The sequence below is a fragment of the Eleutherodactylus coqui genome, chromosome 3 (assembly GCF_035609145.1).
Source record: "Eleutherodactylus coqui strain aEleCoq1 chromosome 3, aEleCoq1.hap1, whole genome shotgun sequence".
Taxonomy (NCBI): domain Eukaryota; kingdom Metazoa; phylum Chordata; class Amphibia; order Anura; family Eleutherodactylidae; genus Eleutherodactylus; species Eleutherodactylus coqui.
Window position 1 is genome coordinate 229,062,243 of NC_089839.1, and position 25,664 is coordinate 229,087,906.

Sequence of the window (25,664 nt, forward strand, 5' to 3'; positions counted from 1 at the left end):
CCGCACAAAGGACGATCATTAAAAGGGATTATCTGGGGCCTGCAGCTCCCGATCCTTATACATAGGTCCCCAGATGTACGGGAAGTCTTACCTCTAGGGCTGCTAGATGACGCTCAAGCTCGATTACTCGCCCCATAGCCGGGGAGCTCTCTGGTTTGCACCGAAGCTTGTCCATGGACCCGGACATAGTGGCAGTCACAGGCCTAAAGAAGAGCCACTATAGGTTTTGAGCCATACACATTAGATATGTCAGCATCCGGCCCCCTGGGATATTTTGCAAGGTTCACTTGATTTAACAGAAAACAGTAACTTCTAAATAGTTCACGGCAAGACCAATCGTCCTCTGAGGAATTAATCCTGTGTAACGGTGACAAATAAGGCTAAGTCCTTACACTTTCAGCGTATATGAGATAAGAGAATTAATGCAACAGTCTCTAAATAACTTCTCTTGTGGAGCGAGGGTTGGTGCACTTCAACAGTTCTAAACAACAAGACCATTCACCTGACTCAGGGGTGTCAAACTTGTTTTCACCAGGGGCCACATCAGCACTCTGATTGCTTTCTTAGGGCTGATTATAAGGGCTCATTCACACAGGCGTATTTGCGATCTATAGTAAGTGTATTTTTGCGGACAGCTTAATCCCCACTGATATGCGTTTTTCACATGTGTGATTTACGCACGTGAAAAAAGAAATGGCTGCATGACCTATTTTGGTCCGTATTACGGACTGAAATTGCCAATTAAAGGCAATGGGATCACGTAAATAAACAGTTAATATGCATGATACATGTATACTCACTGCAGGAGAAAGCTATGGGACCTTCTTGCATTTTTTTGTGCACATGTAAAACACAGTGAATACATGTTTAAAAAATAAACTGCAAGAAAGTCCAAATACGCAGTGAATAGTATCAGTCTGTGGTAACCCTGCGAATTTCACAGACCAAACCTGCATCCACCCGTGTGAATGAGTCCTAAATATAACTATGCCTTACCATGGCTATGGAGCTCTATGTACTATGCACTTTCATCTCTTCCTACCTTGGAGGGTGGCTATGGTGCCACATGTGAGTTTCTGTACAAAGTGGTGTGAGAGCTCAGAATCCAAGTTGGCACCTGCTCCCTGTGCTGGCGCTTCCCCTCTTTACAAAGGGCTGGCTTCATCCTCCAGGGAAGGTGGAGAACTGGACCTTTTGTGTCCGGACCTCGTCAGGGACCACATAAATTGAAATGGTGGGCCGGATTTAGCCGGCGGGCCTTGAGTTTGACTTATGTGACCTGACTTATCCGCAGAGTGGATGTCAGTCCACAAGTTTGAGTATCCCTGGTGTTGGGTTTGCTCCACCACTCACTAGGTCTCAACAGCAATTCTGAGGGCGCAAGCTTCTCTGACTGATGCCAGGCACAACTGCAAAGGAGAGGATGGAGGTGATGGTAGTCGCCAGGGAGTGCAGAACATCCCTCTCTTTTAGCCAGAAAAATTGCAAATGGCTATAATCCGGATCTGAACAGGTGGAGTGGAGCCCGACTATAAGCCTAGGCTTCCAGGGCCTACCGTAGCCTGTTTCTTCATACGACAACTTGGCACTAGGCACTTCCTAATGGTGCCTTTCCCAATCTACATCCACAGGCGGAAGGGAGAGAGTCCCACATCTCAGGTGACCACCGCAAGGGGCAGAAGAACCACCACCCATTCCAACCCACTCTGAAAGCAATACAGCATTATACCACTAGATGGCAGCACATCATGTCAAACAGCATTGTAAAATGTGATTGCTCCCAGCAAGAGAAACCAAGTAATCTTGTAGATATGATACCTTTTAATGGCTAACAAAAATACATGATGTCAATGCGAGCTTTCAAACCAATGCAGGGTTCTTCTCCAGGCTTAAACAAAATAGATCCGAAGAGGCATGCATATGTATACAACCTTACTTATGACAAGGCACAGACATGGATGTGAACAATTTGTACTTTAAAGAATACTACAACAGAAATGCAAACATCTTTAAGTAGTCACTGATAAGAGTGTGAAGGTTTTATGGTCCCTGAATGGGGGGGGGGGGGGGGGGGGGTAGGTGGAGGTCACCAGGCCAGAGAATTATCTGTGCTATAGATTTCTCATACTTCCCATTCACGCATGCATATCCATGCAGAATTTAGCCCTCTATTGAAAGTGTCAAAAGTTGTTATAAATTTATATTCTCAAATTCTTCTGTCTTTGTGACTTGAAATTCCCCTTCAGTAACATAACTTTTTCAGTTCCTTTTTGTGTGTTGGAAAGCAATGAACTCCTGATTATAAAGTTCCTCAAATTGGGAGGTTGCCTGTAACACAGGAGGGGAGGGTCCGGGAATATGAGTGCATTGTGTAATAAACTGTGCATTGCATCACTACACTGGCATGCATCCCATATCCCCGTTCTTCTCTCCAGCTCCTGGTCCACGCTGCTCTTCCCTTCTGGGTGCAGGGAGTCAGTAATGACGTCACCAACACCAGGGCCCCGTGATCGCTGCGATCCTATGACCTGGTGGGTACTGGTGTACCTTAACGCCACCATAAGCTAGGGGTGTGACACGAGGAACGCCCCTAGCTCCCAATTGGCTGCGGACCAATGACAGCTTTGAGGAGGCAGAGAGCAGCGTGCCGTGATTTGTGACAGGGATGGAGTCTTAGGATGAGAGGGTAAGTGTAACAGTTAGCCTTACTTTAACCCCTTAGTGACGGCGCTATCGTAAAACTACGTCCTGCTGTTGCAGGACGTGTATGGAGGGAGGTAGCGCCGCTATCTCCCTTCATACAGCGCGGGCGTCAGCTGTTTATTACAGCTGACACCGTGGGCAATAGCCGCGCTCGGCCGTTCGCGGCTATTAACCCTTTAAATGCCGCTGTCAATTCTGACAGCGGCATTTAAATCCCCCGAACGCTGTATAAAAAGTTTAAATCACCCCCCTTTTGCCATATCAATTATTAAAAAATCTAAATCATAAAATAAAAATATGTATTTGATATCGCCGCGTCCGTAAAAGTCTGATCTATCAAAGTAGTGCATTATTTTTCCTGCACAGTGAACGTCGTCCGAAAAAAAAATGAAGAACGCCAGAAATACACTTTTTTAGTTACCCTGCCTTCCAGAAAAAATACAATAAAAAGCGATCAAAAAGTTGTATGTATTCCAAATTGATACTATCGGAAACTACAGGACATCCCGCAAAAATTGAGCCCTTGCACAACTACGTCGACAGAAAAATAAAAAAGTTATTCTGCGCACAAAATGACCGCGGAAAATAATTGAAAAAAATTAAATATCTTAAAAAAAAAATACAAGTACTACAGCAAAAAAAAACTATATAAGTTTGGTATCGTAGTAATCATACTGACCCATAGAATAAAAATATCAGGTCGTTTTTGTTGCAGTTTGTGCGCTGTAGAAACAGGACGCACCGAAAGATGGTGGAATGTCGTTTTTTTTCCCATTTCTCTCCGCTAAGAATTTTTAAAAAGTTTTTCAGTAAATTATATGGTACAATAAATAGTGCCATTGAAAAATACAACTCGTCCCGCAAAAAACAAGCCCTCAGACAGCGACGGCTATGGATAAATAAAGGAGCTACGATTTTTTAAAAGGGAGTAGGAAAAAACAAAAATGGAAAAAAGCAAAAAAGCTCAGTCACTAAGGGATTAATAATATAAGGCTAACTGTTACACTTAGCCCTCACCTTAACCCTCGATCCCTGCCACAAATTGCCGTACCGTGCTGTTCCCCTGCCGGATCGCTCCTCCACTAACAGCCCCCCTCACCCTGCAGGGGCATACTGAATGGTCGGGCGCCGACGCCCCCCGGTCTTGACACGGGGCTCCCGCCGAACCCCGGTCCTGACACTACACTCCCGGGCCCCCTTCCCCATGCGGCCGGCTGCCCATGTGCCCCCGCACTGTGCTCCTGGCCATGTGGCCCCGCCGACAGTGCACCAAACCCGCCTCCGCTGCGCTGGCCCTCGTAATCCTACCGTTGTGCTGCCGCTGCTGCGGCTCACAATGCTGGCCCAGGAGCTGTTGTTGCTCCCAGTCCCGCTCCCACTGCCGGGGCCACTGTCCTCTCTTCTTCCGCTGGCCCAGGTGCTGCGGCTGCTGCTGGTCCTGGTCCCGCCGCCGTCCTCTCTTCTTCCGCTGTCCCGGTGGCCCAAATGTCAGCATGTCCCCAGCTAATCACAAACTAGGTGCGTTACCATTTCTGACAACTGATGTTTTATGTTGCCACCCCTAGCTTATGGTGGCGACATAATGCACCAGTACATAATGCACTGGTGTTGAGATGTCTTCTCTCTGCAGCCAAAAGGCCACAACGAGAATATTATTACTGTGTGTGGGCACGAAAGAGGCTTTATTTTTTTGTGGTGGGTGCAATGAAAAATTATGTATTGGTGAGGGCAATGCTGAGTCATGCACTGGTGGCATCAGCAGGATGGGGAGAGGGTACACAGACGGGTAACAGCTTAAAGTCTTCATTGGGGGCATGGGGCCAATAAGAAAAACGAAAGTGGACATTGCCAGTCAGAGAAAATGTCACCTGTGATGACTGGAGGTAACGGCACTGTAATCACTATCAACGTCTAGGGCGGGTATCTGACTATTATATGGTGACTGCATTACTTACAGGTATACTAGAGCTGAACCGCTGTATCTAGGCCCGCCACGTTATCCTTTGTTATGAGCGTATGTGTATAAGGGCTCCTGCACACTTGCGTTTTTCTTGCACTTTTTTTCACGATTGTCAATGGGACTTTCTGATGTTAAAAACGCATCGCACAAAAATAGCGCAGCACAAACTTGCGATGCGTTTTTAACATTAGAAACTCCCATTGACAATCACGTGAAAAAAAACGTGCAAGAAAAACGCAAGTGTGCAGGAGCCCTAATGAAGTATTTCCCCGGCGGTGTGCAGACATACCGCTGTGTAGGGCAGTGACTTCGCACTGCGCATAACACTGCATCTCATGCACGGTCTGACCTTTAAAAAATATTTACATTTCCTGCTCTGTCGCTTAGCAACGTTGTGTCTAAATGCCACACATATGCAATGTAATTGTGCATATACAGTGTTTATTACAATGGCTAAAACAAAAATAGACATCTCAGAAATCCAGATATTAGGGTAATTGCTGTGCAGAGATATCACAATACATTCCGAATTACCGCGACATAAAAGAAAAAAACAAACCCGCAGGCCGCAGTGGCTATAATGTACAGGCTCTCCTGCGGTCACGTGACTCCCCTGTCACGTGATTCGCCTGTCATGTGATTGCTTCCAGCACCCGGAGCGCCGTCCACCTCTGCAGAGTAGTGGGGTGTTATCTCCCAGTGCAGCGCCGACTCAGGGGGCGCCATGTGGCTGATGGTGCATACTGAGAGGTCACAGGTCCTGGTCTCTAGAGCCTCTGTCACTTGAGCCGGACGGTTTCTGGCTTTGGGCTCTCAGAATGCACTGCCTGGAAGAGGGGGCGGTACAGTTGTGATGAGCCGTGAGGCCCCGCCCTCTCCCCCACGGAGCGCTGCTGCAGCCCGCTAGGATGGTCTATACGACAGAAATTGAAGCCGTCGACCATGAAATCCGCCCGCTGAGACGCTCCGGCCTCGGTCAGCTCCGTCTCATCGCGCCGTCCCGTTAGACAAGCCCTTCCCGATCTTATGTTTACATTGCACACTTCCCATAGAAGGGGCGGGCTTATTGAGGCTCCACCCACTTATGTAAGTGTATAGTCGGAGGCGTGTTATATTCTACCTGGGAGTGGCCTAGGGGCGGGGTTATCCCTGTCGTTTCCCTATTGGTGCAAACCTATACCATGTGGGTGTGGTTTGGCTGGCAGGGCCGAGTCTCCGTGCTGTGTCAGTGCGGCAGTCAGCTGTTGTTCTTCCGCTCTCCTCCCGCCGTCGGTTCCCGGTACTTCCAGTCTCTGCGCTCCGATCCCGCCGGGTCAATGCTCCGCTCGCTCCGCCCAGCGCCGGGCCCGGGCCGATGGACACCAGCGACTTGTTTAGCAGCTGCAGGAAGGGCGACATCTTCAGAGTGCGGTAAGTGACGGCCGGGGCCAGAGAGGGCGCCCCTGCCGGAGACCGGAGGAGATGCCTTTACTGGGGACCAGGGCCGCGGAGGGTAGAGAGGGAACTCCTACAAGGGAGAACTGAGGGGGCGCCTTTTCCGAGGGTCACGGGGGCCAGAGAGGGCGCCCCTACTGGAGAGCACAGGGGTTACTCCGACCGGGGGCATACTCTGCAGACAGACAGATTCTGTGATGAGAACTCCTCAGGAAGGAAGTTCCCGGCTCTGAGCTCCCCGGATGCACTGCAGACCCCCCAACCTCATATGGAGGGTCTCTACCTACCTGCTTGTAGTGTGGGGTAGGTGAGGTTCTGCTCATTGTTACCACCTGCTTGCATGTCAAATCCTCTGCTCCCCCCACGACTCCCCGAACCTGCCTATAAGTGGGTCCTCATGCCACAGACAAATAATGCCATAAATACCACACTTTGGGGGCTTCAACATTGGGCTTTATATGCCAGTGTCCACCCAAACGCCACTCACTAACCTATGGAATTAACCTACCTAAGAAGCTGAGTCACTGTATCACATACATTACTATATTATCCTCCAGAGCTGCACTCACTATTCTGCTAGAGAAGTCACTGTGTACATACATTACTGATCCTGAGTTACATCCTGTATTATACTCCGGAGCTGCACTCACTATTCTGCTGGTGGAGTCACTGTGTACATACATTACTTATCCTGTACTGATCCTGAGTTACATCCTGTATTATACTCCAGTGCTGTACTCACTATTCTGCTGGTGGAGTCACTGTGTACATACATTACTTATCCTGTATTATACTCCAGAGCTGCACTCACTATTCTGCTGGTGCAGTCACTGTGTATATACATTACTTATCCTGTACTGATCCTCAGTTACATCCTGTATTATATTCCAGATCTGCACTCACTATTCTGGTGGTGGAGTCACTATGTACATACATTACTTAATCTGTACTGATCCTGAGTTACATCTTGTATTATAATCCAGAGCTGCACTCCCTATTCTGCTGGTGGAGTCACTGTGTACATACATTACATATCCTGTACTGATCCTGAGTTACATCCTGTATTGTACTCCAGAGCTGCACTCACTATTCTGCTGGTGGAGTCACTGTGTACATACATTACTGATCCTGAGTTACATCCCGTCTTACACTCCAGAGCTGCACTCACTATTCTGCTGGTGGAATCACCGTGTACATACATTACTTATCCTGTACTGATCCTGAGGTACATTCATGTATTATACTCCAGAGCTGCACTCACTGTTCTGCTGGTGGAGTCACTGTGTACATACATGACTTATTGCTCTGAGCTGCAGGGTGGTCTCTGGCTCCTCTCTTATCTGGCCTATTTGGCATGTGATAGAACACTGGTGTCATGTGATCCCTGCCAGCCTATGCTGCAGAGTATCCCGCAGTCTGCCTGTTCTAGACCTCGTTGCCCCCTGCAGGGTGTAATTGGTGATGCTCTGTATCTGTATGATCTCTCTCCTTCCTCTTCCTCAGATACCTTGTGGAGCAGAGAGACGTGGAACTGAACGTGCGGGACAAGTGGGACAGTACCCCCCTGTAAGTGCCACCGGTGTGCCCTATTAATGGGAATCGGGGAAGGGGGGTTCCGTTTCTTCTTGTGGAGAGCGTCAAGATGGCATAAGGAGTCCTAGAGGTCATGCAATGAATCTTGGGAAGGAGGTATGGAGATGGTAGAATGTCTGTGTGGCGCCACCTCCAGGACGGTAGCTCCGCGATAAGTCATCGGCCGACCGACTAAGTGGCCTGTAGCATGACTGAGGATATAATACAACGGACGGATTGGCGCTGCTCTGCGGATGATTCCAGATCCTCCATTTATACAGCTGGAAGGTTGTCCCCTTCTGTCATGCTGAGCGATGCCCTTGCCCGCCTGCAGGACCTCTGCTTGCTGTTGGTGAATAACACTCGTGCTTAGAATCAAAGATTGGAAAGTGATCCAGTCCTGATGTGTCTCTGAGCTGAGGGTTAGTTACAGTGTATCAGTGCAGCACAGATCTCCCTCCTGTGCTGATGGCTTGTTACAATGTATCAGCTGGAGTGCACAGAGCATTCTCTCCTCAGCTGTGAGACGTATCTGGTTCTCAGCCTTTGGCTATAAAGAGTTTGTCAGAGTTTAGTGTCAGTTTTCCGATGAGGAAAAAGTCAAACTTTGGCGCACACCATAACAATAAAAAGTGGGTGGGGCATAAATTATAGCGCAACTCATAGCCGGCGTAGATTTCACTTATAAAATTCACCAAATAGTCAAAGTATTCAGGGAGAGAATGTTCTGTGTGCGGTCTTATGTCTGTGCGCACGCTCTGCATTCTGGGTCTGAGCGAGGGGTGGCGCTCTATGACATCCATGTGACCTAACAGGAAGTAATAGACAGATGACCTCTTCATGAGAGCGCTGGTAACGTGCGTCTTTCTTCTTCTAGGTACTATGCCTGTCTTTGTGGACATGAAGAACTTGTCCGCTACCTTTTAGCCAATGGTAAGTCAAGCCACAGTATAGCTGATATCGGGTGGCTGCTGTATGTCATCATCAGGAGGAGCTCCCCCTGGTGGTGGCTGCCAGCAGCCAGGATTTTATTATGTAAGTCTATGGCTGTGTGAGGGGAGGAGCAGGAAAGTGGAGCTCCGACCGCCAAGAAGATACATGATGTTATCAATCAGCGCAAAATGTTGGGTGTGAAGTTTATACAGATCAATTCAGCTGAGCATTTTATAGCTCTGTCGCTAATTAATATTAACCCCTTCACGTCCCCGGGCGTACAGTTACACCCTGGGCATGCCGTGTTGGTATGGAGTATGAATGCAACCCGGCTGTCTTTGACAGCTGACACCCACCTGTGATCAGAGTTCATGCTGCTTTTGGCTGTTAACTCTATAAATGCTGTCATCAATTCTGAGCACAGTATTTAAATGCTCCAATCAGTGTTTGGGGATCCTGAATGGCCCCTCCTGTAATCAGATTGTAATAGGCTAGTCAGTTGTCATGGCAGCCTGGGGCCTTCTGAAGGTCCCCTGAACTGCCATGAGTGATTGCCTATCCAGACTGCAGGTGAGAAGAGATATAATGTAATACTATGGTATAACATTTATACTCTGTGAGCAATCGAATGATCACAAGTTCAAGTCCCCTGTGGGGCCTGAAAAAAAAAAAAATGGGTAAAACGTTTTATTAATTATTAGAAAAAAAATTAAAACAAAGTCACATGAACTTTAAAATAGTACCAATAGAAACTACAGGACGTCCCGCAAAAACGAGGCCAAATACAACTATGTTGATGGGGGGAAAAAAAAGTTATGGGGACCAAAAATGTTTTTTAAAAGTCGTATAGCAAAGAAAGACACATTTGGTATCCTCGTAATCATACTGAGTATTGGGGTGCCTGGACCCCTTTAATTGCTCTTATTCTATCCTCAGGAGCTAAGTGTGAGGTGAACACCTTTGATGGCGAGCGCTGTCTATATGGGGCCCTGAGCGATACCATTCGTCGACTGCTGAAAGACTACAAGCAGATCACAGCTAAGTGCATGCAGCGAGATTACTACGATGACTTCATGCAGAGGTAAGTGACCTGGAAACGTAACCATTTCCCATTACCTGCTACATCTGATAGGACAGAAATCTTGATAATGCTTTTTTTTTTCTTTTTGCACGCAGTCTGTAAAAGTGTATTAAACATTCTGGGTTCTTTAAGTTTTACACTTACGGAAAAGCAAGTTGGCGCTTCTCTTGATGCGGAGATGTCATTGGCGCATAAGGCTACCCTGCAGTTTCCTACTCTCACATTCTCTCTCTGCAGACTCCTGGAGCAAGGCTCTTACAGTGACACCATGTTTCTCGTCCATGGGGAGTCGTTCTGTGCCCACCGCTGCATCCTTAGTGCTCGCAGCCCCTACTTTACTGAAATGTTTGAGACCAAGTGGAAGGGGAAAAAAATGATTGCACTGAAGCATCCGCTGGTGAGAAGAGGGCGTTAATCAGGGGGGAGAGAGAGAGAGACGTGCTGTAACGGACAGCCTGAAAAATAACAAGTGCGACAAATCTGTAAAAACATTTTCGTAACAGAAAGTCATTGAAATGTTTCTGTAAAATTAAAACATTTTGACTACACTGGTAACATTTAATAATGGCAGCACGTCTCCTTTTCAAGTTATTTAACCCCTTAGTGACCAAGCATTTTTTTGTCATTTTAGAAAATCGTAACCCCTTTATTTATCCATCGACGTCGCTGTATGAGGGCTTGTTGTTTTTTGCGGGACGAGTTGTATTTTCTAATGGTGCTATTTAATGTACCATATAACGTACTGAAAAACTTCTGAAAAGTGGAGAGAAATGGGGGGAAAAAATTAAATTCCGCCATCTTTCGGTGCGTCTTGTTTCTACGTCGCACAAAATGCAACAAAAATGACCTTATACTTTATTCTATGGGTCAGTGCGATTACAGCGATACTAAACTTAAATAGTTTTTTATTTGTTGTTTTTTTTTTGACATTTAACTTTTAAAAAAATATTTTTCTGCCGCCATCTTCTGCGCGCAATAGCTTTTTTATATTTCCGTCCACATAGTTGTGTGAGGACTCATTTCTTGCGGGACGTGCTGTACTTTGCGTTAATACCACTTTGGAATGCATACGACTTTTTGATCGCTTCTTATTATATTTTTTTTCTTGGATACAGAATGACCAAAAAAGCAGATTTCTAGCGTTCTTGTTTTTTTTCCAGACGACGTTCACAGTGAGGGGTAAATAATGCATTACTTTGATAGATCGGGCTTTTACGGATGCAGCGATACTAAACATGTATCTTTGCTTTATGATTTTGATTCTTTTATTTAGTCCAACCACTGACCTGTAAAAACACAGTTCATTAATTACAACTTACTGGTGGATGATCCGCAGTGTTCACCCCACATGGAAACGTACTCTATATGATCCTACCCTTATAGCGTTCAGTCGACACGCGGTGTGTAACAGTGATGGCAGAATAGTTGCTCAATCACTTTTTTTTCTTCTTAATTATTAAGCAAGGAATAAGGGGAAACCTTCTGGATTAATTGTATAGGCATATTTCCCAAAAAATACAATACAACGGCAATGGGATTACATTATTCCCCCATAACTGGAAAACCTTACGTGACAGAAAAAAACGGATATCCTATTTGAATTCAGCGCGCTAAAGTTACTATAAGCCGCCTATCTGCTTATCTGTTACAAAAATTGTGATGCACAGTGTAATTGCCGACTATACCTGTTTGTGTAGTACCGAATTTCAACCACTAGATGTCACCTGAGCATAGTTTCTGCTAAGGTCTACAAGGCTGCTGTAGTCCCTGAATGCTGGTGTACGGGGGTGCAGGGAAAGCAACTGCGTCAGGCCTTGGTCCCAGGCGGGGGGCATTATATCAAGGGCGCCCCTTCCATGAGGCAACCTGAGAATGCTGCCTCAGACGGCAGCCTGCAGGACCTCCAGAGGGGCCGTGGGTGGTCACCCAGCCAGTGCTTATTTTTACCCACTGTATTAGTGGCTGCTAAAAAAAAAAAAATCTTTTGCCAGTTTGGATTCAGCTAGGCAGCAACCTGATAGGCAGAGCCCTCCCTCTGTCCACAACTCCTGTTAGGCGGCCACTTGTGCTGTCATCAATCTGTGACCCCTGATATCGTTTCCCTGGTGTCTGTGTTCCTGCAATGGGAAGGGAGGGGGAAGGAGGACAGGGGTCACGGACTAATGACAGCGTGGTGGCTCCCCAACCTGGGGTCGCTGTTGGTACTGGGGCCACAATGTTCGCCACTATTACTCTGCCACTTCAGACAAGTCTCAATGGTTTAAATTCGTGTTGAGTATCTTGTGTCTTGGCGCTTTCAGTGCCTGTAGAATGAGGGGTAGGTGGGGGGGTATAACATACTTTGACTCTGGTAGTAATATAGATGGCACGTGGTAGTTGGGGGTCCAGCTACAGGTTTTGCATTGGGGCCCGGGATCTGTAAGTTGCACCTCCTGCGCTCTCGCTGTCATTGTCCGTTCTCTGCCTACAGATCAATCCCGCTGCTTTCGTCTCCATCCTTCAGTACCTGTATACAGGTGAGTGAGCTGCCATGACAGATGTCAGGAGAACGGTCATTGATGGGTTATGTGCATTAATCAGGGCAGATGAGCCGTGGGTGTGAATACTTATAGCTGCCATTCACCGAATGCAGCGCTGTCCGTGTTTTCCCTCCAGGTCGCATGGACATCGATGTGGAACACGTGGAGGATTGTAAGAGGCTGGCCAAGCAATGCCGACTGCAGGATCTCATCGAGGAGCTGGAGGAGAAGTGTAAAAAGGTCTATGAATTTGGTAGGTGGCTCCTGTAGGGGGCGCTGTGTGGTGACATGATGGCTGATTGACGTCCGAAAAGGAGTATATAAGAAATCTATTGCACCTTCACTTTAACCCCTTGGTGACGTGGCCTATTTTGCTCATAATCGCAAAAACATTTATTTCAGAAGCCATAACTTATTTTTATTTTTTCTTCGACATGGCCGTATGAGCGTTTTTTGGGGGGAGGGGGCGGGCGGGGGGGAGTTTGCGTGGTGAGCTGCAGTTTTTATTGGTACCATGTTTGGGTACATATAATGTATTGTAGAACTTTTCTCCCTACCCTCCAAAAAAATCTAATAAAAAAAAAACACAAATTCTGTCATTTTGTCTTGGACACCTTTGTTTGGTGACCGGTTGCCATGGCAATCCATCGGCCCTCCATGATTACATGTTGGAGGGAATGCCCCCCTCCAGTAAACGCTTTACATGCAGTGATCATCATTGAGCTCGGCATGTAAGGTGTTAACAGGGATTAATGATCCCACAGATCCCCACAATTGCAGCAGGACACCATCTCTCATACATAGCTGAATCCCACTGCAGATTGCTTTACATCCATTTTCAGGAACTCCTTCCCAGCCAGAACACAAACTTGCGTCCTGGGAAAGGGTTAAAAATTTGCCCTTCACTAGGATATGCCACAACTTTGATCCGTGGGCCGGCCTCTGGGATGCCAGCCAATGTTATTTTATTATATATCCCAGCGACGCGCCATCACTTTTATTAGGTGGGAATACCTTTCTAAATATGCTGAGGGTCATTCTAAGCCTGTGGACGGGGGAGGGGAGCGCCTTGTGGGTACAGGTTGCAGACCATTGCAGCGCATAATTCAGGGGGTGGCAGAGGTGCCAGTGGTCTAAGAGGAAGTACTGTCCACTAGCTCAGCAGGACTGTTATGGGTGGAGTTACTAGGTTGTGTAATCACATGGAGTCAGGAGGCGGTCTCTAATGCGGAGGAGGTGGAGCCAAGATGGCACGTAGTAGGTGGAGCCAAGATACCGTGCTATAGGGAATTCACAATATCGCATTTCATAACCACCTAACACTTCCTGCTGCAGCTTTGTGCCTGTGGACTGTGGTCCTGAATCGGCGCGGTGCGTTGTCGTATTGCAAAAAAAATCTTTGCTTGGCATTGTGGGTAGGGTGGAGCGATCCGTGCAGAATGTCAGTGATATTATGTCTCCTTCCACCCATCAGTTTCTTCCAAGCCTGGCACTTGTGTGAAGGTCCTGACCATTGAGCCCTCTGGGAATGGCCGGCTGCACGAGGACCTGGCCATGCTGGCTGACTGCGCCCTACCATCTGAGCTGCGGGTAAGGAATCCCACTGTGCCTGATGCCATCTGTTAGTGACAACAAGCAATTTTCGACCAACCCTCTTTTTTTTTTTAATTCCTTATTTTTAAGATCTCTGCTTGCTGTTGATGAATGGGAACAATGGGGGAGATTTACTAAACAAAACGAGACAGTAATGTACAAGCTGGTGTTGCTTACACTTCTTCCATCGTCTGCTCCCTCATTATTGGTAAATCTCACTTCTCCTTCCTTACTGCTCCTTCTCACAGCTTCAGTTTGTTACAGTGTATCAGTGTAGCTCTATTGTCTGGACTGACAACAGTCAGTTTCTCGGACTGATATATTGCGCTCGTCCATGTAAACATGGCCTAAATATGTGGGAAGGCCTTGATAGAAGTTGTCCATAAACACAAATGTTTCCATATCCTGACAGCAAGCAGAGGTGTTGAAAGCAATGAGAAACTGAACACAAAGTATCTGTTATGTTGTGACTAAATGTTTATATAAAACTGGACAACCCAAACCAGGGGGCATCTAGAAGGGTATTTGCAGCCGTCGCAGAACCCGCCATGAAGACCGCACGGGGCGTTTGCAGATTTTGGTGAAGGGGTTAATCTGTTCAGAAACTCCTGGCATCGTGCGTCCGGCTGTGTGCGTAGGAGTCAGCTCCGCTCTGCCCCACGCTGGCAGCCATTTGTGCCCGGCGCACGCTGATGAAAGGCTTTTAATCCCATTTGTGGTGTAATTGAAAAATAGAATCGCCGCTATTGTCCGTTTTTCCTCTGATTTCTGCGGTTACATAAATCCGCCATGTTCTCCGGCGCGGACGGCCCGTCTACAGCGGCTATTCTTGGATACACTTGACCCGGACGGCCTTGGACTCTGGCTTCTAAATATAAACTGGTGGCCGCAGGTCAGGAACAGAATGTACTTCTCCCGGGCGGCCGTCCGCGTGCAGGAGATACGAGTTCTGGAGACGCCTAGTGGGCTCTGTTCTTAGAAAAGCTGGATGACGCCAACATGGCCACCGTTATATTACCTTAAACATGTAGCTGATGGACTAATAACCAGGGTTCCTTTCCTCCCGTACACGCTCTGGCGCATGTTCGTGGTTTTCATTATAGTTGCACAGAATTTGTCGCCCACCGTTTCCTGTCCTCTAAGAAAGCTGAGCGACCACCTCTAGTCGCTCCCATGAGTTGGTGTCGCCTTCATGGAGCTCCAGTTTATGTGCAGCAGTAGGGATGAGCGGTTGTCACTTGGTGTTCCCATTCACTGACAAGCCATCAGAGATCTTGAAAATAGTAAGAAACTGAAACAGAGGTGATTTCTTAACCCCTTCCCTCCACAGGACATAAACTTACATTCTACAGACAGTGCATTGGTGAGAACTCTGCTGTTAACCCTTTACATGATCAGAGATCAATGTTGATCTAACATGATGTCATTGAATGGCTGTGATTGGCTAACGCAGCGCTGGCTTTCATTGGCTGACTCCACGCTGAGTTAGCCAATCAGAGCATTAGCTTTCTAGAGGTGGGGCATTCAAGCCCCGCATTCAGGAAGCAATACCCTGTCGGCGAGGAGGAGGGAGCGACAGCCTGCAGCAGCACCGCGGGAGGTGAGTATTGTTTTTTCTACACCGTATTCCCGGTGTATAAGTGGATAGTTGGGGGTTGTCTTATACGCCCAGTCATCTTCTACGCCGGAAAATACGGTATATGCAAAACCACAATTCAGAGACTACAACCCAAGTCTCATAGATAAGAGATGAGTGCACTAGCTCCCGCCCCGTCCCGCTTCCTCCCTTTGCAGAGAGCCGGCAGGGGGAGGGAAGGATAAGACAGATAAGCTGTCTCCCACCGCCCAATGTTGTGCATGCCGCCCCGTGCATCACACAGTAGTGTATATCAGCTGGCCGATATACGCTCGTGTGAATAAGCCCTTATACATTGTGGGACCCTTGTAATCCCACGCATGCGCAATTAATCTATCGGGACGCAGCGGGAGGAGGACATGGTTACACGGGACGCACTTTCTCACATGAGATGTTGGTTTGATTTCTACAACACTTTCTTTAACCCTTACAGGTGATTATTGTTCATGCTTAATTACGGTGGGAGGTTGTGACTGGCTCAATGTCCCTGTATGTTACTAGACGTGTGGGGTTTGCTGCACACTGCTTTTATGCTTGGAAAAGGTCCCTGTTTTTGGACTGAAACGTAGCTTTTATCTATTGGAATGAAATAAAAACTTTATTTTTATTTATATAAAATTAACCGTTCATGCTGCCATGGCTTATTTATACATTTTGCAGAGTAGTGCATGTCATGTGACCACAACTAGCTCTGCTGATTGGCTGAGGAGGCACCTGTAGGAGGGGTTTATCTGCTGTGCCCTTCTCCCGTCCCCTGAATGGAGCTTTTTTTTTTTATTATTGGTTGCTATTGCTCCCCCCTAGTTTAACCCTTTCCAATCCACTGTCTGACGTCTAAAGACCTTCTGATTGAAGGATGTACAGCTCCGATGTCGGAAGACATCCGGCAGGGTATTCTTACTGTACATTACTGGTTGCTCTGTCTGGGGTCTCTCTGGCATGTCGCATACTGCAGTACTGGCTCTAGCCAGCAGATGGCACCATTGTATAATGGCAGAAAGAGAAAGCCGTCTAGGAAACCCTGAATCGAAAATTGGATTGCAAAGGGTTAACCCCTTTAGGACCCTGCAGGTAAACATATGGTGCTTGGTCGCAGATCTGCAGCTGATTTCACACTTTCAACTGAATTCAAATCTGCACCGAAATCCATAGCATATCAGCGACATGTGAACTCGCCCGGCGGATCACCTTTTAGGTCGATTGTCTCCAGCTAGGCCCTGTGTCGCTCCCTCCCTGCACCTGATGCATCTATTGTCTTGTGGTCGGGGCATCATGTACATAATGTAGGGTACGTTCACACGTAGTGGAAAGGGTGCGAATTGTCCTCAGCAAGACTGCCAAACGCACCATTGGTGCAGATCCTGACGGGATCCACAGCAGACGTCGCCATTCGACTGAAAGGTGAAATCTGCTGCAGATCCAAATTGAAATCTGCACCAGTGGTGCGTTGTCAGCTTTCATATGGACTTGGATGCGCAAAATCTGAACCATTTCCACAATGTGCGAACATGCCTATATGTTGCATCGTTCATCGTGAAGCTGCTTTTCTTCCCACTTGCGATCGCACGGACACGGTTTCTCCAGTACTTGTCATGTACGGCGTATACATATATACACATTTAAAGGAGCACAGGCACCATTACGACCTACGAACCTCATGGAGGGCATCATGTGCCAACGTGGAACACTGCTGCAATCTATTACATGGAATGGCTGCCCTGTAATGCTCAGTTTTTCTGTAGTGACTGCTGTGGTAGAAGGTCTGCTGCCCACAGCACCCCCTAGTGGTAACCGCTGAAGGCCCTGGGGGGTCTCCTTTTAGAGAAGGGATTTGTGAGTATTCAGTTCAAATGTAAATTAAAGCTTAATCAGCGTATAATGAAAAGTTCTGCAACTTTCTAATACAGTTTGTTTCCATTTCTTACCATTTTCAAAATCTCTGCTTGCTGTCAGTGAATGGAAGTAATATGGTTTATAGTTACAATCTTTCCCTGCTGGTGTGGGTGCATGGCTCGTTAGTTGTGATTTGTGGGTTCTGGTGTTCGCTCTGCAGCCTCCTCTGACCTCCTCCATTGCGCTGTTTCTCGTAGGTTGGATTCGGCGAGCTGCCTTTCGACAGTACAGATAATTTTTCCAGTTACCCCGACGTCTGCTTCCAGATAGCGGGCTACAATTTTCTCTGCCACAAGGTAACATCTGCGTATCTCCGCTATTTCTTTGTTTCTTCAGACTGAGGCGTCTATAAGATGCAGTAATAACTTTGTGCTGCGATGTGCAATCTGTAGGACTACAATTCCCAGCATGCACGCTATCTGGGTATGCTGGGATTTGTAGTTGCATTACAGGTTGGAAATCGGTGTGCTAGTAAGTGCAGGCAGACCCCAGAAATACTTTGAGGTTTAACCCTCACTTGTCCAGTCTGCATCTGTAGGGATCACCTGGCTCCGCACTCAGTTGAGTACCCGCATTGTTCCCTCTTGTCTTGGCGATGTTCAGCTGTTAACCCCTTTTTCCCCTCCTCTTCCAGTCATTTTTCTGCGGCCGAAGTGATTACTTTAAAGCTCTGCTGCAAGATCACTTTTGCGAAAGTCAGGAGTTGCAGACGCAGCCGAGCGTCCCGGTTATCACCCTGCACAACATCAGCGAGGAGACCTTCACCCGGGTCCTCTACTACATCTACACTGATGACACCGAGGTGAGAGCGCCGCACTGTGGCCAAGAGTGATGGGCTTAGTGTATGCTGGGGGTCTGACGGGTGGGAGCACTGATGCCTAGAATGGGAGCCCTCTCAATGCTGGCGCTGCTTTCCTGTATGGAAATGATCCCCGTCACCCCGGAGTGCGGCATGAAATCACGTGACAAGTTTTCCATGGATCAGTATCAGTGTGGATCCACATTAGAGGAAATGGCCAAAGAGAGGTCGGCTTCACGTGTAAACTAACTGCTTTATTTATCAATGGTGCCACATATCCGGAACAGGACACGTTTCGACCTAATGCAGGTCTTGGTCACCTCAGAATCCACATTAGATGGGGTAATCTAGCGATCTGAGTGACTTCAAACTAGGCCTGGGCATCGGTGCCAGGGGTCTCACTGCCAACCGCGTGTTTTTGTTTTTGAGAGTATACTGAGAATGGTGTGATCGAGGAAAAACATCCAACGAAAGGGGATTCTGTGGACGGAAACCTCTAATTCCTGATAGGGGTCAGAGGAGGATGTCAGGAATCGATCTGACAACAGGCGCTGCACAGTCGGCCCAATACAACGCTGCTGATCCATGTAATGTGTCTGAACATACTACTCATCATTCTTTAGCACAGATGGGCCATAACATCAGACGACCAGTTCCAGCGCCATTGTGTCTACGAGAAACAGAAAGGAGACTCCAGTGGAAAAAAGTGTAAAACTTGTATCACAGAGCAGCGGAAGAACATCACCTGGTTAGATGGATCCAGATTTCTGTTACACCGTGCTGATGAGGTGTCAGAATTTGGCGCAAGCAGCATGAATCGATGACCCCTTCCTGTCAGCTGGTCAGAACATGTCAGCACCTCCATCTAATCTGCAGCAACTACAAGAAGCTTCCTGTCCGCAGGGGCCGATATTCCTGCAGAATGATTTCATCACCTAGTGGAATTAACGCCACGAGAAATTGCTGCAGTTCTGAAGATCAAAGGAGTCAAAGCGCTACTAGATGGGGGTCTAATAAAGGTGTACATTTACCACCGGTGATTTAATATTGCATTTTCAAAGTGATATATTAAAGGAGAAGTCCGACAGGGGGGGGTCGCCCCCTTTTTTAGTCTTTAACATTTTATGGCTCAGACAAGCATTGTGCAGCACTGGGCTACCAGAAATTGACCTGACTGTTGGATATTTGGGGGTCTTGGGAGGCTCCTGAAGATTACTGTAAGGTATGTAATGCAGGCTCTTGTGCTGGAGCCGCAGCAGATGGGCACTGATGCCAACGCATGTGCTACTGTGACCTTCAACCCCTGCGATAGAGGTGCTGAACACAAAGTATACATATGAGGGGGTGTAGATGTGTGGGGCACCAGTGGTCCCCAATATCTGGTAAGCACAGTGATGCTGCTATTAGTGTTCTCAAACTTTTAAGACTGCCCCTATCACCCCATTCCCCCTGCCTTCCTCTCCGTCATTTCTGAGAGTCGGGGGTGATGTTGCCCCCACGTTTTCTACAGCGCCTTCTCTAGTATGTGATGACTTTGCGGCGCGCTGACCTTTTGTTCTGACTCTGTTTCTGGATCTCCGCAGCTGTCCCCGGAGAACGCTTACGAGGTTCTTTGTGTAGCGGACATGTATCTGCTTCCGGGCCTGAAGCGGCTTTGTGGCAAGATCTTGGCGCAGATTCTGGACGAGGACAACGTGATCGCAATTTGGAAGACGGCGAAGCTTTTCCAGCTGACACGGCTGGAGGATCAGTGCACTGAGTACATGGCCAGAAGTATCGAGAAGGTACAGAACCAGACAGACGAGAACAAACTGTTCTGCCCGGGGCCTACAGACACGCTCTAATCTTAACCCCTTCCTGACCTAGGACGTAGACTCACATCCTGGCTGGGAAGGGGTTCACATAAGAGGGTGTAAAGTTACGTCCAATACATGGTGTGGGCTCAGAAGTAAAACTCGAGTTGTTAACAGCCGGCCTCCTGCTGCACCAGTGAGAACTCCAGTCTAGGCTGTTAACCCCTTATGTGTTGCGATCAGTGTTGATCGCGGTATGTAAAGTATTCATAAACTTAAGGTGCTTCCTCTGTGACCTCATCGGCCCCCCGCATAATCACAGGGCTGCGATGGTGACCAGGACGCCAGACAATAAAGCATGTCTGCCATGGCCTGTAATCACTGAGAAGTGAGAATGCATTGTAATACAGATTTACTACAGTGTATTATCAGTGATCATAGTAAGTTCAAGTCCCCAACAGGGACATAAAAAAATAAACTTAAAAAAAATAAATAAAAAATGTTTTTTTGGGGGAAAATATTTTATCAGTCAAAAGTGGAAAACCCTAAAATAAAATATAACATTTTTTTGTTCTAGTAATTGTACCAACCTGCAGAAAACACTTATCACATGACTTATGCTGCACGATTAACACTGTAGAAAACAAATTGAGCACAAGTGGAAAAAAAAACATGAAAGTTCTACAATACATTATATGTACCAAAAATGGTACCAGTGAAAAAAAAATGGGGGGGAAAAAAATACAACTCTCCATGCAAAAAACAAGCCACGTCGACGGGAAAAAAAGTTATGGCTTTCAAAAAGTGATGAAAATCCCCTAAAATTTGTTGCTTCCCTTAGGTCCAAAGTAGGCTGCATCACCAAGCTTCTAGCATTCTACAGTAGAATAGAATTCACAGCCTTCATGTATTTAACTTTTCATTATCTGCTTGCTTGACGGTGTTTTGGAAATATTCCGAAGCTATAGCCTGCCCTGCCCCCTAGTGGTGGGCACCCAGTGGTCATAAAGGCCTATAGTCTGGCTCAAAACATGTTGTGCTGTTGTCTTTAGTTTGCAGAGGATATTGGGCACTTCAGCAGTGTAGGTGGCACTAGATCAGGACACGTTTTTTTAACCTTGGAATGGAAACTTTTTTTCATTTCCGGTCTCGGAACAGTAATTTTATGATTGTTTGATACAATGTATCCAGCCTGAAAATGTATACAACTCTGCTTGCTGTCAGTAAATGGGAGCATTCATGTTTATATCTTGGGAGTGGAAACCCATCCTGACCTGATACTACTTACAGCTGAGGCTCTGTTACAGAGGTATCCTGTCTGGATAAGCCTCTATATAGGATAACCTCAGCAGTACAGATATCCATCTTGTCCTGGTAGTTTGTTACAATGTATCAGTCTGGAATCCAGGCCAAGGATTATCTAGACTGGATACAGATGAAGCTTGTGGTGTTGGGTCTGGATGGGTTTTCAGGCTCTGAGTATAGCAATTCAGTGACCGAAAGCAGATACTTCCAGAGATTTTCAAAATGGTGACAACCTGAGGTACAAAGACTATTAGAAAGATGCAGAACTTATTATACAACGATTAACCCCTTGAGTGGCGGGTTTCCTACCACCCTGTCGTGCCCACCAGGGCAGGTTTTTTAAAATGGTCTAATCATTGAATTTCAACTAATTTTGCAGTTGCGTCTCAAGAGCCATAACTTTTTCATTTTTCCATTGACATGGCCATATAAGGGCTTGCTTTTTGCGGGACAAGTTGTGATTTTTTTTTTTTTAAACAGGGGGGAGGAAAAAAAGAAATGGGGAAAAAAGAAAAAAAGGGGCCATGTCATTAAGGGGTTAAATGTATTAACTTCCTTCTCTGGGTCATTACGACGCATGGATACCACATGTGTGATTTGATTTTTGATTTTTTTACAAAGTAAAGGGAGAGAAGTGTTTATTTTTTTTTTTATAATTTTTTTCCTTTTTTTTTTTTTTTTTCTTGCCCCTTTAGGGGACTTACACAGGGACCCATCAGGACCCCCTGATCACATTCCGGGGGTCCGATGGTGACAGCCCTTTACATGCTGCAGTCACATAGACTGCCGCATGTAAAAGGTTAACACAGCAGAGATCGGAGGTTTTCTCTGATCTCTGCTGTAAGAGCAGGTACCTATCTGTCCTCTGACAGCCAAGCACCAAGCTCTCCCTGCCACAGAGACCATCGGCTTGCTTCTGACAAGCTGATGGTCTCTATGGCAACCTGTAAACAAAGCAGGAGACTTAGAAGCAGGAGATAGCCGGCAGATCAGCAATATCTTCTGCTGGTTTTTCAAAGCCCTTGCTTTGTTCTCTGTGGGTCTGTGTAGGCAGAGCACAATGTCACAGCTTGTGGCATTTGTGCTCTGCAGCTCCCATAGCGATACATAGCCTGGAAATCTTCCGGGCTATATCACTATCGGCAGTGGAGCTCGTCCCGGAAAATTTCCGGGCGTGCCACTCAAGGGGTTAAAGGGATTGTCACCTGCCCTGTCCACAGGAGGGGGATCGCATGCAATTTAGTGGGGTCTGACTTGCAGGATCGGTTGAGATCCCAGTGTGTTCTGAAGTAAGCGCTCTGTTCTAGGGATCATTGGGGATGCCAGCAGCTGCACCCCCACCAAATGACGCTGTGGCCCCGTTTTCTCAGATTTTCTTTTCCTCCCTGCTTTAGAAAAAAATGCAGTATCACAGCATTGCATTATAATACGTTCTGACAGGCAGTTTATCAAGTCATGCCTTCATAATTAGTAATTCATGGCAGCCCCAAGCTGCCATGACAACCAAGCTAACCACTTCCAATCGCACTTGTTATGGAAAGGGGGGCTCTATGGGACCCCCAAATGCCGATTAGGGCATTTAAATGTTGCTGCCAGAACTGGCTGCATTTAAAGCGTTAACAGCCCCCATAAGCGTTCACGCTGTTCGTGGCTCTTCTCAGCTGTCAAAGATGGCTGACACCCACTGTGTCTATAGCGGGATTGGCTCCTGAGCCTGTTACGTACCCAGACACTGTGTGTGTGTGTGTGTGTGTGTGTGTGTGTGTGTGTGTGTGTGTGTCATGAAGGGGTTAAGGTTCATAAACATAAGACAGGACAATCCCTTTAACTCGTCCTTTTCTTCCTCACTTCAGCTGGTGGATTCGGATGAGTTTGCTTCTGCCGTACAAGAAGACGCTGCGGCGGTAGAAGAGCGCCAAGAGACGGACTCCATCCCACTAATCGATGACATACGCTTCCACATCGCCAGCAACGTACAGACTTATAGCGCCATTGAAGAAGCTAACCAGCGACTGGAGGCTTTAGAGGGGCTGCTGGGCCATCTGGGGCTGGAGTGCTGAGCATGCAGAATCATCGTTTTCCTCTGTCCTGCTCCGTAGTGCTGACGCCGCTCGTGTCATGGCGTCCTGCCGGCCTCCGCTATCCTGCACTGTTCATGTTTTGTCGCCTTGCTGTTCCTATGCATTAAATCTAGTGAAACGGCTGGAATAGACTGCAAGATCTCACCGGTGTTCATCTATTCAGTTACAGCCTGCAGCGATGTGGGGGAGGCTGCGGTAATGGAACCGTATACAGCGTATCCCGGGGCGCGATCTACAAAGTGTGTTACTGAACAAACCCTTTTATTAAGGGATTTTCCCGTATCTGCAAATAGCGGCCGTGTAATGAAACGTTCTACAATTTCTAATATACCTTTTTGTATTAACTCCTTGTGGTCAAGATCTCTGCTTGCTGTCAATTAATTGGGACCTTCATTGCTTGCAATAGATAAAATTCCGTTTTAGCCAGAAGAGGGACGCACAGGTGGACGGCTCACTACACTAGGCCTCATTCACACAGGTGTATTTGCGCTCCCTAATGCATGTGTAATGTGGAGAGCTGAAACCCTATTGATTTGCATTGGAGTATTCAGACCTGTGTTCGCATGTGTGAAAAATGGCGCAGCATGTTCTGTTTAATCTGTATTACGGACCAAAATGGTGCATTGCAGTCAGTGGGATCCCATGAATATCCACGCTACATATGAATTTACTATCATTTACACATGAAATTAATGGGGTCGACTTGTTTTGCTTTTCATACATGCGAAAATAAAATGAATGCGCGCCAAAAAAAATGCAATATGCACTGAATGGGTAGTTTTTCTCCCTGAAAACACTCCGTATTTCACAGACCGGAACGGACTCCACCCGTGTGAATGAGCCCTTGCAGTTAGCCCGCAGTCTGCCACCATACCGTGCGGAAATGGTGCAGATTCCATCCTTGGCGTTGCAACAGACGAAATCCGCATGGAAAGTCCGCAGCATGACTTGACCTGCTGTAGACCTGAGATCCGCTCCGTAGGTCCGTTGTTCTCATCAGCAGTATTTCTCGATCTCTCATCCACGTTGCTCGTGGTGTAACACTGTGACGTCTCTCCTACCGCCAGTTGCGCTGTGGTTTATACTTCGGACAGACGTAACCTTATTACAGGGATCAGAGCTGCGTTGTAACGAGCCGCTCTTTATATCGTCACTTGACTAGAACGGATAACGATCAGTCTGATGTAAACCATGAGGTTCCCTAGTCAATGACAGCAAGCAGAGATGTAAACTGAGGAATTATACAGAAAGCATATTGGAAAGTTGTAGAACTTTTTTTTATAGTGTATAATAACCTTCCTGAGATTGTAGATGATGTAATAAGCTGTGACACAGTCTGGCGTCTGACCGCAGGCTCGCCGCTGTGTAGATCTCCTGTAACACAGATTAGCTGCATTTATAAACAGTCGTCACTCTGAAGGGTTTCTTTTGTACCTCCTTATTTTTTACTTTACATAATTCAGCGGAGGAGATGCATTACATTTTATGTACACGGTGATTTCACCAGCAGAACAGTGAGTGCAGCTCTGGAGTATAATACAGGATGTAACTCAGGATCAGTACAGGATAAGTAATGTATACAGTGACTCCACCAGCAGAATAGTGAGTGCAGCTCTGGAGTATAATACAAGATGTAACTCAGGATCAGTAATGTATGTACACAGTGACTCCACCAGCAGAATAGTGAGTGCAGCTCTGGAGTATAATACAGGATGTAACTTAGGATCAGTACAGGATAAGTAATGTATACAGTGACTCCACCAGCAGAATAGTGAGTGCAGCTCTGGAGTATAATACAAGATGTAACTCAGGATCAGTACAGGATAAGTAATGTATGTACACAGTGACTCCACCAGCAGAATAGTGAGTGCAGCTCTGGAGTATAATACAAGATGTAACTCAGGATCAGTAATGTATGTACACAATGACTCCACCAGCAGAATAGTGAGTGCAGCTCTGGAGTATAATACAGGATGTAACTCAGGATCAGTACAGGATAAGTAATGTATGTACACAGTGTCTCTACCAGCAGAATAGTGAGTGCAGCTCTGGAGTATAATACAGGATCGAACTCAAGGTTAGTACAGGATCAGTATTTATGTACACAGTGCCTCCACCAGCAGAATAGTGAGAGCAGCTCCGAAGAAAAAGGTTGTGTGTTGGAGAGCTCTTCATTATCCAGCGTGCTGTCTACTTCTCAGGTGAAGATCTTGCTGGGATCCCATGAACAGTGCACGTTTCTGGGCTTCATTTGCTATGGAGTCGCACACCAACTCCCTCCGATCTCGGTCGGAGGGAGGACAGAGGTGGCTTCTGCGATTTCAAGAGGTTCAACAGCAGCTAAATTGAAGAAACCAGGAGC

General features: G+C 46.9%; 1 protein-coding gene across 1 annotated transcript; it reads left to right on the top strand.

The window, feature by feature from the left end:
- Positions 1-5,853: 5,853 nt before the first annotated feature.
- Positions 5,854-24,721, top strand: ABTB1 (ankyrin repeat and BTB domain containing 1). The gene is made up of 12 exons (XM_066597039.1): positions 5,854-6,073; positions 7,601-7,663; positions 8,547-8,602; positions 9,539-9,683; positions 9,921-10,080; positions 12,154-12,199; positions 12,339-12,455; positions 13,677-13,792; positions 17,522-17,620; positions 17,959-18,126; positions 19,707-19,907; positions 23,075-24,721. Exons 1-12 carry the CDS (start codon positions 6,018-6,020, stop codon positions 23,279-23,281), a joined length of 1,434 nt encoding a protein of 477 aa, XP_066453136.1. The 5' UTR covers positions 5,854-6,017; the 3' UTR covers positions 23,282-24,721.
- The last annotated feature ends 943 nt before the right edge of the window (positions 24,722-25,664 follow it).

Excerpts from the sequence above, each read along its gene's own strand:
- ABTB1 (XM_066597039.1), top strand. The coding sequence starts at position 6,018 with ATGGACACCAGCGACTTGTTTAGCAGCTGCAGGAAGGGCGACATCTTC. Across the intron at positions 12,200-12,338 it reads CCTTCAGTACCTGTATACAG|GTCGCATGGACATCGATGTG; the intron begins GTGAGTGAGCTG and ends TTTTCCCTCCAG. Across the intron at positions 12,456-13,676 it reads TAAAAAGGTCTATGAATTTG|TTTCTTCCAAGCCTGGCACT; the intron begins GTAGGTGGCTCC and ends TCCACCCATCAG.